This window comes from Physeter macrocephalus, chromosome 11 (assembly GCF_002837175.3).
Source record: "Physeter macrocephalus isolate SW-GA chromosome 11, ASM283717v5, whole genome shotgun sequence".
Taxonomy (NCBI): Eukaryota; Metazoa; Chordata; class Mammalia; order Artiodactyla; family Physeteridae; genus Physeter; species Physeter macrocephalus.
In genome coordinates this window covers 19,684,710-19,698,997 of record NC_041224.1, presented here as the reverse complement: position 1 = coordinate 19,698,997, position 14,288 = coordinate 19,684,710, and the positions used below count along the sequence as shown (strand labels likewise).

The 14,288-nt window shown below is 37.5% G+C and overlaps 1 protein-coding gene across 1 annotated transcript in view; it reads right to left on the bottom strand.

Moving 5' to 3' along the window:
* Positions 1–2,900: 2,900 nt before the first annotated feature.
* Positions 2,901–14,288, bottom strand: part of NEBL (nebulette) — a 118,290-nt gene continuing 106,902 nt past the window's right edge. The window contains 2 exon segments of the mRNA XM_024129724.2: positions 2,901–8,399; positions 9,919–10,025. Coding sequence (XP_023985492.1) covers positions 8,223–8,399; positions 9,919–10,025 — 284 coding nt within the window. The 3' untranslated portion in view covers positions 2,901–8,222.

The following is a 14,288-nucleotide window of genomic DNA, read 5'->3' as shown; positions in this document are numbered from 1 at the left end:
TAATTGTATGAAAATTACGAAAACCTGCCATTGCTCTTTAAATTAAAATCTGGCAGAAGACTAGAGTATTTCTATCATTAGCTGCCAGTGACTAAATTTTCCCACGCATCTAAGGCTTAGATGGACTGAGACAGCTCTCAGTGCCGCTTTCAGCTCGGTTCAAATAGCAGATCCTCAAAGAAGTCTTCCAAACCCTCCCCTGCGCCGAGTCCACAGGTGCCCCCGGCCCAGCTGTAAGAACTCGGAGCGCTAGGCTTTCCTTTCACAACCTCTCTCACACTGCAATGAAACAATTAACTGGATAAGTATACACAACTGTATACAAGTGGATAAATGTATATCATTGGTTGTTTAATGTAAGTCTCTCCTACCACTATAGTATGAAAGTTCCTCTGTTCTGTTCCTTGAATCACGTAAGCATTGAATAAATCCACGCTGAGTAAGTGACAGTTACTGCTTCATCCACCTTGATCAAGAACTATCACCGAGGAAACCTGGAAGAATTAGGTATTTCTGAAAGCTCTGCAAAAACAATTCAGCTTTTGTCCCTGGGACACCAGTGCCTGAGTCACTCGCTAAGGTCGCCCAGTCGTTCCCATGTTCTTTTCCAAACACTTAGAAATCGATGAGAACATTCCTCTCCCTATCCTTTCTTTGTACAAACCCACTGGTTGAAGTTAAATTCATCTGTTATTAATTATTGATACCCTTCATTGATACCCTTCATAGTCTATGATACCCTTCATAGAGCCTAGGGAAACAACTTCTAACTAAAGTGGTTTTCAGTGGCATGTATACAGTGTAATATGTTGCATCATAAAAGAAAACAGAAGAAAATCAGTTAAGACAACCTTGGAACATTTCAACTGCAAAAATGTAATTGGCATTTCAATCACGTTGGCCACTTGGTGTTTCGTTTGGGGGACACCCTGCAAGTGTTTCCAACGTTCATGGGATTTGTTCCTTATCGAGACGGGGGGAGGTGGCCTCACATCGGCAGCAGGACCAGGACGGAACCTTGAACATCTGACGTGGAGTGTGGCCACCCCCTCTGCAGCAGGGGCTGGGGCTCCCTACTCTCGGGGGCCGCCGTCAGCAAGAATCAGTGTCTTCCCATCTCCAGGGCTCATGCCACGACCAACCATCCACTTTATTTTTCGCTCCATCCGTCCTAAATATCTTTTCCCCATCTCATGCGCTTTCCCCATCTCATGCTTTCTGCTTACTCACAGCTCTGCTTACTCTTGACTTCCTCCTCCTTTCTCTATGTCTTTTAGCTTTTAATAATCAGACCAGTTAACCAACCTGCTCTATATTGTGAACTTGGGCTCCTCAGGGAGATGTGGACAGGTTCAGTGCCCAACATCCCTGTTGGGCAAAGTGCTTGTGAGGCTCCTGTCAAGGGCTCCCGGGCATGCCATACATGGGTCACCTCCATCCAGCCGCCTGGCATGAATGGCGAGATAACAAAAGTTAACAAGGGCCGTGTGGCCTTGGGTAGAAACCCTCTGGAAAAAGTGGGGCTATCCTGGCTCAAGAACCAGAGACGAGTTCATTTTAAAAGCAATCGAATAACTAAATTTGGAATGCAGAAAAGTTCCTTATTTTCTCAAGTGAAATAACAGGCATGCAGATTTTGCTAATTTCTCTATTTTAGTCTATTATTCTCTTTCATGTTTGCTACTTTTAAAAAAAAGTGAAAGCAAAGATCAAAATGCCACGGTATGAATACAAAATCAGTAACTGGGTCCTTTGTTCTAATATTGACTTTTCACCCTTTAAACCCATTTTCTCATTCTATTTTTCATCAGAACTCTGCTGCTCCCAAGTACAAATATAAATGGACAAAGGCCTGAGAATTGTGCTTAGAACTGCAGAAAGTAGTTAAGTTCACACTTGGACCATATCCAGTTCTCTGCCATCACAAAACTCTATTCAATCCCCCTGCTTAGGAGAAGCAAATTACATAAAGAAAGGAACAAAACTTTCCTTTTATCTACTTTTCAATTTGCTATGTATAAGTATTTTCGTAAAAAGTTACTTTGGTAGACTTCCAGCGGTCACGTATGTCTCAATTACCTGTACAACTAACTTCACAAACTTTTAAGTTAATAAAAATATAAGCATAGTTTATTCTAAACCTAAATTATTTTAATTCAGAAAAAAAAAAAATCTTACTAAGTTACTCATTTCTCTGTAGGTTGGGTTCCAAAAAGTAAAATTTGTGAGCATGGTGGGGAAAAAAAACTTCGAGAGAGAAAAAAAGTATATTCTTCAAATAAATAAGTAAGTAAGCAAGCTGTTTTGTCATTTGAAATATTATCAGTATGTCTGCTGATTAATATCATACAAGTATTCATTTCATACTTCTGGAATATGAGAAACACAAAATTCAAGATTATGAAGAGTGTTTATTCTATAAGCAAGAGCATTAAACGTGTCATCAGCAGAGTTTATCCGTTCACAGTTAGGAGGGTTTAGGCACCATCAAAGAGGAACTTTTACAAAATAACACAATGAAGCTAAGATCCTAGTCTCAGTAGATTTATATGAGGGCAAAAAAGAAGTAAATCACTTTTTCCAACTATGGGAAACCTAGGAAAAAAGCAATTCTCCTCTATGATAAACGAGCCATTCTGAGCTGGGAAATCAGAGCATCTCCCTGTTTCATGCACTCAGTTTGTGCATTTTCTATTCTTTGCTGCAAGCTGTTTCTTTCATTTTACAAATACAAGAAAATTAAAACTGTACTATTGAGGACATATGAGGAATTTAATCTTGAAAGATGTGAACTACGATGATGTATTACTATAGTACTTTGATACAAGATCAGAAGGAGACTGAGCTTGCAAAAGCATAATATTGTTATCATTTAAAGCTAAGTTTATTTGGGGGAAGAAGACACATTCCGAATGACTCACCAAGGTTAAGTGCACTGAGGCCACCACAGACCTTCGAGGCCATCTGACGTGAGTTGTCTCGATAAACCCATACCCAGGGTGTTATCAATGACCCCTGCTCCAAGAAACCAAGGTGAGAACCAACAAGTGGAACCATTTTGTTATATCCTGCATTTATTTAAGCAAACCGAATGTGTAGAGATAGGAAATTAAAGCGTTATAATGTTTTACAAATACAGAAAGAAGACACAGAGTAATAATACCCTGGAGAGAGCGCATCTGAGAACGCGGTTCTATCACAGGAGAACACTTGCAGGGACCACTTGGAAGCCAAGGCCGACGCATCCATCTGTCACTCTTGTTCTGACATCGTTGATGTCGTTTTAACGGATAAATCAGCGATCTGCTCTTACACGAATGGTAATACTAATGATTATGGTAGCCCTGAAGGGTTTTGTGAGTAACTATCTATACATACATGATGCTAGGCTTAATGTGTTATTTCAATGCCGCTGTACATTATGCAGGGGGAAATAACGTCGTTACACAATTACTGTGACATCCACTAAAATGTGAACTAGTTTGCATAGGTTAGTCCTTTGGGCAGCACGATGTTGCTCTAGTCCACCAAGGCTTAAAGATTCACAGTGTAGAGGAAAAAAACATGAATTAAAGCATTTCTACTAAAATATATTTTAATAGCTGGTGTTAACAATTTGCATAACAAAAGCCAGATTATATTAATAACATTGTATTGTTCTGCAAGCCCCTTCATTTTAAAAACATGAAGTGTTTCCTGTAAAACTGTATGCTCTCAAGGTTAGTACAATCTTGCAAATTAACCATCAACCACAATTCTACATAGTTTGAAGCAAAGAGAAGCCAATCTGCACAATGATTCAATTTTGGATTTTAATCACAGGTCAACGACCAACGGCTCCACAGCCCTCCTGTAACACACTCGGTGCCGCTTCTAAATGCTCATCGTATGAACACTGAAGAAGGAACTATGATGTAGTTTTCTCTTTTCCTTTAAAATAAATCATTCTTAACAGCAACTGGATTACAAAGAAGCATATACTATGCAAATTGAATACCACATATCAAACACAAAAAGCATATGGAATTCCCATGAAGATACTGAAGTTAACACGGACAACTGGGGAGGAGGTTTGCCTTAGGGATCCTTCCAGGCTTGTGGATCAGGGCGTGATGGCCACAGAAGCATCGTACAATGTCTTGATTTTTTTGGATCAGCACTGGTTGACAGTGCCTGGAAAGAACCCTAACGGGCATGGACTACTTCAGAAAGAGACCTTCATTTTAGCATTCTTAACTTGGTTTACACAGCTTCTTATTAACTAAAGCTTTCTCACCTCCATGTTGAGTTACCCCAAACAACCGTACTCTAGCCACTTTCAGATTATCAGAAGCAAATAGCTAAGGTATAATGAATTTATGAAGTGAATTTCATCTTGTGTAATGAATTCAGCCTCATAACATAATTCTTCTGTCTTACAATAGGTATTTTAAATCTCAAACCTAAAGTTAATGTTTATGCATCTCAACTATATATAAATCCGCAAAGAACCTTTCAGAAATAGACGGAAGAAGTCAGTATTTTCTAAACCTCTAGAGGTAAAATACAACCACCTATCGCCTTTCGTATCCGTCAGGAGCATCTCACTTCCTCACCATAAAAAATACCAATCATATAATAAAATATTACTATAGAATAGGCAGAAGCTTGCTTGCTTGGTTTGCTTTCCAAGACCATAGTGAATAAACAAGGGTAATCAAAAAGGCACCTATTTTTTTTATATCTCTATATTATAATTTTGGTATAAACTATTAATATATCCACTTTATATAGGGAGGTGTTATTAAAGGATCACACACATTTTCTTTATCTTTTCATTAAAAACATTCCACTGGAGATGGACAAACCTGAAAAAGAGATGCACCTTGAGCTTCCACTGTGTGTTTAGAAAAGTCTGCTTCCCAAATCCCAGAGTGCTGTCTAGCTCAACACGGAGGATAAGGAAAGAAAGACTGTGGCAAGACTGGCGAAACTGTATCTTCGTCACCCTCATGCAATGAACCTGGTGGCAAGAGAGGGGCTGGTCTAATCGCATCCATATTCATACAAGGTGCTCCTGGGAATTGTGCTTGCAAATTCCTGTGTGGTGTCTGAGGTGGGGGAGGCCTGAGAAGATGCAGGGACAGCGCGGAGATCTGACAACCAGATAAATATTTCAAAGTGGGCTACACTGCGGGTGTGTAAACAATAACAAGAAGACATGAAGACTTTGTCTTGCCACAGGTTAGAAACAGAAAGCTTTCCCAGAGAACGAGAATTAGGAAAAACGCCTGCTACAAAAACTTACACCAAAAGCAATATATTCTGTTGCCATGCTCTTCTCAAGAGAGAGAGATGATCCACGTACAGTTCTGCTTTCGGAACGTTGAAAAGCATATCAAACCGCCCTTGTGCTTTTATCAGGTTTGAGAACACATTTAGAAAATCAGGTGCATGCTCTCTGTGCTCGGGCATTTCACAGTCTTCTTTAACTTGATTTTTAAAAGGATTGTTTTTGAAACCCTTCTTGAGCTGTCAGCATTATATGTAGCATCTGCCTGCTGCCAAATCGAAGGCGAGAGGGGGAGTGTGGAAAGGGGAAAAGTTGTTCGAGAATACAGTTTTGAAAATGATGCTGTAAAAACAGCACTTTGGTTTTACATATCTATTGTTTCCTATATTTCTGCTGAGATGCTTAATATCCTGACAGGTTTCAGTAATGGTGACAACACTAGCAAATCACAGCATCAGGAACGTGTGCAACTTGTTCTCCCTCAGTCTTTATTGTAAAATAACTGCCCTCTAGTTAAATTCTGATCTGATCTTAATTCCTAAGGGCTGGAAAGCAGAAACATTTTACTATGCAAACATTATGTGAAGCTTAAAATTTTAGGAGAATTATTCCCCAAATAAGTATTGACGTTTACATTCAGTGAATCTGATTTTGAAATCAGTGGATGAGAAAAACAATGAAACTTCAAGCTGTTACTTTATGGTTACTTCCCCAATTATAATCATCATTTCAAATCGGTTTCCTTTGAGCTTCCTATAAATGTGCTATTTATCAAAAATTGTACCCGTCTTACATTTTTTCATCTGCAAATTTAATCAACACCTACTCTTTTATAATCACAAAAAAGTAGTCTGTCTGGGTGAATCTTAAATATTTACTTAATGGTATAATAAAACTAGGCAAGCTTATTGCCCTCAGTTTTAATGCACAGAAATTTTTGCAAGAATATTGCAAGTTCCGCTTGTCTTTGCAGGTTTTTGTATAAGACACCAAGATCGATATGGGGTTTAATCAGTTGACTCACAACTGGTCATTTCAATGATAGAAAATCAGCCAAGCCGGCTATGTGGTAATACGTAAAACCCCCTCAAAAACTCTCTAGTTATTTGCCTGAATTTTTCTCTTTTCAATTTTACATCAGTGTCATGTAGATGCAGCTTGAATGTAATAAAGCTTATTTAATTACTCTTTTAGCCCGATAAAAATAAGACTACAGATTTTCAGAATGATGTGCTTACTTTTCAAAGGTGTAAATGAATTAACATCTGCCTTTGGACCAATAAACATTTCAGTAAAAGATGTTTTACAGCATATTTTGTTAATTTCTTTGAATATATCATTAAGGCAGAAAGCCCCAAGGCCCATACATTTGATTACATTTTTGTAACTTTACTTTTTCAGCTTCATTACAGCTATAGAGTCAGACCCTACGTGACTGCTACCCTGTTGCAAGTCCCACTAACTGGCATGGTCAGAAAAACACAGAGTTGCTGATGGACCTTAGTCTCTCCAGTGATCCTGACTGTGGACTCCAGGTAAAACTTCACGACATGACGGTCACAGCTGTGAATCCAGCAAGAGCCTGCAAAGTCACTCATTTGGAAATGAAAATGTGACAACCATCTCTTTTTTAATGAACAACCTGTTGGGCCTGTACCTCTAATCTCTGGTGACATCCCAATCTCACCCCTGGATGTGATTTACAAAATAAAAACCAGAAAGTGGAAAGGAAGTCTTTTCATTAAGCGGTTTCAGTGGCTAGATTCCCATTCCAGAATCTGAATACCATTTTCCCAAATAAGAAACCAGATCACCTGTCTCTGTGTGCGGAGCTGGTAATCTTTTGTTCGCTGGCTTCCCCCAGCACACCTCATATTCCAACTTTGTAAGTGGCTTTTATGAAGTTTTCTTTGCTTTTAAATCAATAGCGGCATTAAGTTAATGAAAGCTGTTCAATAAACACCTAAATCACTTATTTGCTAGAGTATACATCTATTTCCTAAGGTGTAAATCCTTCAAAACTAGAGTGCGATGCGGCAAGAGAATCTCAAGCAACTTTTCAAGTTATGTTTTTCTGATGAGCTGGCAGCTAGAGGAAAGGGCTTTTAGATATCGGCCACACTTTTTGTTTTAATAACAGGAACAGGCAGTGCAGCTGCCTATGTTACAGAAGCTTGAACCTACATGACATGCAACGGGGTAAAGGCTATCAGTATTAGGGAAATAATATAGATGACCTTAAAATTTGCCCTTCGTAGAGTAGCTGTGAAGTAATTTGGTCCTGACATTCCATGCAGCCAAGCATATACTTAGGTCCATAGAATGTAAATGGCGAGTAGGATACACCTCGGTACAAATGAGAAATAAATAGACCCAAGTTGGCCCAGGGAACAAGGAAATTTCTTTGTTCAGTATAAGTTTCTAGATCCCTAAGGCCACCAGTCAGTATAATTTTAACCAAACTGTCATTCTGCCACTGCTTACATTTAATATATTTAGGCAATTTTCACTTGAATTGGAAATTGCCTCGTGACTCAAAAGCTAAATGGTGTTACTGAACTAAGAGGACTGGCTTCTGGTGATTCCAAAGTGACAGCTAAGAAATTTCATATACTTGTGACGTTTAAGGGACAATCAACGTCTCTATTAAAGTCTACAAAAATACATTTCCCCAGAAGGGTTCACGATAGCCAATCAAAGGAAAACATTAACACAATTAGCAGCACCAGGTCTCCAGACCTAATTATTTTGTTTATACGAATTACCGAAAATGCTGCTGTTTTCAGCCCAGAAGTCATTCCTTCTTCCTGGTACCTGCGTGTCTAATTGTCAAAGGAAGGATAGATTACTGTAAAATAACTGCCAAGTTGTCTTAAAAGTATCTTCTATCTTTTAAAAAGATTACGTTTAGTGTACATTAGAACAAAGCTCAAAGGGCAAGGAAAAATGATTAATTAACAAACTCAATGTAATTCGCCGGAAGCATCCCGGTTTTCCCAGTTCTCTGCACCGTGCCGTACATCCAGCCGTCGTCGATGGGCTGCACGTTGACGATATAGTCGCCATCCCTGAAGGAGACTTCATCTTCATCCTGGGCACTGTAATCGTACATAGCTCGGTAGGTCCTCTGAGGAAGGAAAGACGGGGTCACACGATGGGCACCAAGATAGTCACGGCCGCAAATGCTGATCTCAACAAACCAACCCACGCATAAAGTAACGATCAGGAATCTTCCCGAGCACATCCATTTCTGGAGTCCTGCAGACCAGAGCGTACTGTCTGTCCTGACTGTGCTCATCTCAGGGTTACTAGTCTGGCCAAAGACGTAATACTGGGCGCCACAATGGGGCCAGAGCAAGCCGCTAAATACAATAGCTAGCCTGTCAAAAAGTAAGCTCTGAAGCAGTAAAGCCACTCCCCCAGCTTCAGATAAACCCAGAGACCTTAGATTATGTCGATTCTCCCCTAGTCCACACTCTTCAGAGAACAAAACCCACCACACAGTGGAAGACAGGTCCAAGTCACTGCCAAATCACTACCGTCAGTCCCCTGGCAGAGGTAATTGAACTTTACTAAAAATTTTTTGTTTCCTCAAAAATATTTAAAACAAATAAAAGAAAAAATCCATAATATACTCAATAGGTTTTTGTATCACAGTGATAGAAATTTAGCATATAAATGTCCTGAATATTTAAGTACATATAATTAAATCCTTGTTACAATGAGGAAATTTTTAAAATGAGTTTTACTATATTTGTTTTCATTTGAGGCCAAGAGTTTAGCTAATAATATCAGACAATCTCAAAATCAAGCGTATTCATAGACTGAGGAAACTGGCTGAGATGCAAAGAACTTTAGAGTGAATAAAGATATCTTACTACCAGTTATAAAAAATAAGTAGGTCACAGACGTGTGACGTATAGCCCAGAAAAAGTCAATAATATTATAATAACTTTAATGGTGCATAATCTATAGAAACACCAAATCACTATGTTGTATACCTGAAACTAATATACTATTTATTGTAAGTCAACTATACTTCAACAAAAATACATTTTAAAAAAGGTATTTTACAAGCTTAGAAGGGCCACCTGTTTCTAAGTGCACAGGCAAAGGCCAAGGGACTGTGTCGGGAGCCTGGAGAAGCAATTTCAGCATAAGATGCCACGTTTGACTAAACGACCCGGAACACTGCTTCCAAACCTTACATTCAGTGAATGAATCAGCACTCCAAGATTTCCAGAGGAGGACTCAAAGACATATGTTGGCTGTGTCATTTAGCTCTCAGTGGCCACTTTGATTAACTAGTTAATATGTTAACTAGTTAACATGACCAGATATTTGTGCTTTTTTTTACTGAATGAAGACCACAGTTGACTACTTCCAATCATGAGGTTAACAATTAGGGTAAAGTCTTTGTATGTTTTACTGTTTACATGTTTTCTCATCGTGCCTTCCCTTCTCAGCGGTTTACCCCATATGTCTTCCACTTCCTTAGGGAAGCTTGTAAAAATGCAACACATCATCATTTACCCTTGATATAAAAAATGTACCATATTCAATTCAACTGTATTCTATGTGCATTTATATTCTGGAAATAAAATATGAAGAGCAGGGAAGGAGGAATGCTTCAAATGGGCACTTACTAGATTTGGTGAATGCTGCATTGACCTCATGGATGACAAGCTGGTCTGATGCATGTACCCATACCCTTGAGAATGGCTTTGCTGGTAGGCTCCAGGAAGAACAGGTGCTGGACATTAAACAGACACACACACACACACACACACAAAGAATCCTTAAAACCGAGCCTCGAAGTACCCCTCCCAAGCCCTCAGGTGACCCCATGCTTTGCTAGACATTTCTGAAACAAAATGCCATTTTCAGTGTCATGTGAAATTTGAAGAGTGATATTATAAGTGATCTCTAGAGCAGTATAAATTTCAGTAATTAAGGACATATATAGGTAATCAGTTTAACATGCAGTTAAATATGTTAGAAATATTTGTATTACTCTATTGCAGATGCTATGTTAAAACAACACAAATACAAAACAAAAATTTCCCGCAATCCCTTAACAAAACCCTGTTTTCATTTGGCCATGTGATCCTTGTAGGTATTTTCCAAAATAAAGAAATTTAAAGGAATTTACAAGGACCTACTGTATAGCACAGGGAATTATACTCAATATTTTATAATAACCTATAAGGGAAAAGAATCTGAAAAAGAAGAGATTTACATATATATGCATAACTGAATCACTGTGCTGTACACCTGAAACTAACACAGCATTGTAAATCAACTATACTTCAATTAAAAAAAAAAGAAATTTAAAGGAATTTAATTGGATTGTCAATGACAGGGTATAAGTGTTTTCACAGGATATTTAATAACGGGTGCTTTCAATATTTTGAGACATACTGTTGAATATTACCTTTACAAAGACGGTAAACATAGCATATGTTTAGCAACAAATGTTTGTTAAGCCTTAAAAGAAAATTTTACTTAGAATATTATGAATTATCCATTTTATTTTTGGCTATAAGTTAGCGGGATAATGTTATGAAAGCCTGAGGAATGAAACCACTTAAAGAATTTCGTAAACATTATCCTTCTATAATACATAAAAAAAGATAGTATTCACTTAGTTTGTGCTGTTCTCACCACTAACTAATGACATTCAAAAGACATAGTTCCTGTTTTGAAGAAAACTGAATTCTAGAGAAACCAATACAGAAGCTAGATAAAACCCTACAAAATCAGTAGTGTGTGTTTAAGTATTTGTAACCAGAATCATGGGCTATAAATGAAGGTATTTTAGTAGGCAGGCCCTTCGTTGTGGTTTGAATAATTATATGATGCACTAGTAAAACTTTTATGATATACGTGCTATAAAAACCCACAATAGGTTGTCATCTTTGTTCAATCAGGTTGAGTATATAAAGTAATTATCATGGGTTGATTTATTCAGGACAGTTATAATAAAAGAATAAAGCAGATGTAATTCTTGGGAATTATGAATAATTAATATTTTATAAGGGGCACACTCATTCTAATGATATATGAGAACATAAAACTTTAAAGAAGTTTAATCATCAGAAAATTACAAATCATTAATCTGTTCTCCAGATAATAAGGATATTAGGTTAAATGGGGATTTTTTAAAATAGTTCTTGAATTAATTCATATTACAATGTTGTTACAACTGTGTTTATGTAATGTCTTTCTCGAGAAAGATCTTTACTTGGATTGTAGTATACTATAAAGTGATTAAACATCAAATACGTCAGAAAACAGCACTTTTTAACATTATCAACTCAATTTGAATATTAACATCAATAGATGTCAAGGATGTTGTCATAATTCACTCATGAAGAAAAAATACTGAAATTCCCATAAATATCTAGACCTACTTAACTAGCTGAGTAAAAGAGCTTCTTCTTGTGTTGGAAGCTGGAAGCAATGACCATTCATTTATTTACTCCCTTGACTATCAGCAAGTATTTAAGAGACTTCGTGCACACACAGAGCTTACTACCTTTCCTGTCACTTAGTAAGCTTGCATGGATGTTAACAATAATCAGTGTCCACTATGCTCAAAGCATGCAGGTGTAAGAGGAGTGACAAAACTAACTGCCCTCCTAGAGCAGTGATGGCCTTGGACATCTGTCCTTTGCCCAATTAAGGAAATGGCTCAGGATACTTCGGGCATTTCCTTAAACACATTATTAGTCAATGACTCCAACTGCATCCCCAGCCTAGCAGTCTTGAACTGGTTTTTATCCATTTAAAGAAGTCATTTCTTCATTATTATTTTGATCTATTTGTAAATACTTAAGATTAAATAAGTAACTCTTGACAATTAATTAAAATAAAGAATTAAACGCTAATCCTTTGTTACACTATTTAACTATGACCTTTAAATTTTGATGTACAGAATCACGCACAACCATCTTAAAATATTTGGGGGAAAAAAACGATCAGGAAAGGACAATGATGAAAAAACTCTTAAACATGCTATCTCATCAGCTGTAACATGTTTATGTTTACACAGGTTGTGCATGATAATCCCAGTTTAGCACCCATCAGTACTGACAACTCAAGAATGTCGTTTAACAGTGTTCTCTAGATACAGAACCATAATTCAAAAGGACACATGCACCCCAATGTTCACTGCAGCACTATTTACAATAGCCAAGACATGGAAGCAACCTAAATGCTCATCGACCAATGAATGGATAAAGAAGATGTGGTACATATATACAATGGAATATTACTCAGCCATAAAAAAGAATGAAATAATGCCATTTGCAGCAACATGGGTGGACCTAGAGATTACCATACTAAGTAAGTCAGACAGAGAAAGACAAATATCATATGATATCGCTTATATGTGGAATCTAAAAAAATGGTACAAATGAACTTATTTACAAAACAGAAATCGGATCACAGACGTAGAAAACAAACTTATGGTACCAAAGGGGAAATGGCGGTGGGGGGGATAAATTGGGAGATTGGGATTGACATATACACACTACTATATATAAATAGATAACTAATAAGGACCTACTGTATAGCACAGGGAACGCTACTCAATATTCTGTAATAACCTATATGGGAAAAGAATCTAAAAAAGAATGGATATATGTATATGTATAACTGATTCACTTTGTTGTGTACCTGAAACTAACACAACATTGTAAATCAACTATACTCCAATAAAAATTTTTTAAAAAAGAAGAAAAGTGTTCTCTAACTTTGGCTTTTAAAAATGAAAATTCATGCCTACTCAATTGTTCAAATCCGACCTTCAAAAGGAATCTGTAGCTACTGTCAAATACAGAAGGAGAAGAAGGTATTTATCCTAAACATGTGTGGGTTGGAGAGAGCAAGAGAGTTTAGAATGAGAAACCTTGGAGTAAATACAAATTACCTTGTCCTTATGGTCTCTCCTCATGCCTTTATTGATTATTTCCATCTCCCTCTCTGTTTACATTATTTAACGCAAGTCTCTTTGGGGTTATCAAACTTGTTATCTACCTTATACCTGGTACAATAGAAGATATTTTAGGAAGCTCCTATTAGGACTATGAAAAATATAACTGAGAGCTCAGAGGAATCAACTTACTCAAAGCAAATCCCTATTTAAAAAGAGGCACAAACACATTGCTTTTTTATTGTTGTGCTACATGAATGTTTTTTATGAAACACAGGTGAAACAAGCAAAAGGAAATTTCAAGTAATGGCTTTGGAAATTGGGTTTATTATGGATTTGGGTAAAAGATAGCTATTCCATGTGAGTATGAGACATTGTCCACAAAAATATGGAATTCAATGGGTTTTGCAAAAGCAAGATGTTAGGCTAATTTTGCAACAAACAAGTACTCTTATGAAAGACAAAAACACACAGGGCCCTCCTTATTAAACTAGTGGTCAGACAGCATGAGCATTTTTTTCTTTTGGCCGCACAGAGCGGCATACAGTATCTTAGTTCCCCCTGACCAGGGAATTGAACCCGCATCCCTTGCTGTGGAAGCTCGGAGTCTTAACCCATGGGCATTAGTACAGATGGTGGTAAAGGTATGATGGTCTTCCAACCCAAGAGTCTTGAGGTTGAGCAGTTTCTATTTCAATAGCATAAAAGCCACAAAACAGTAGCTTTCATTATACTAAGGCAACAACAAAACACAAAAGTGTGACCCAACTTTCATTTCACATTGGTAAGATTTATTGACCAGAGGTCTGGAAGATGACTAAAGCTCTGAGGGTTTCAGGCTCTATTTGAAATGTCCTATAGTATTTATAAAACTGAAATCTCTCTTCCAGTGCACAATAAATTCTTACATAAACAGCCAACACTAATATTGTCTAATTAAGGCTTAGTCTTATGATTGAAGGAGGTAAAATCAAGATAAAGAAAGAAGTAGATAGAAAGATCATAAAACAGAAGGTAGGGCTTCCCTGGTGGCGCAGTGGTTGAGAGTCCGCCTGCCGATGCAGGGGACACGGGTTCATG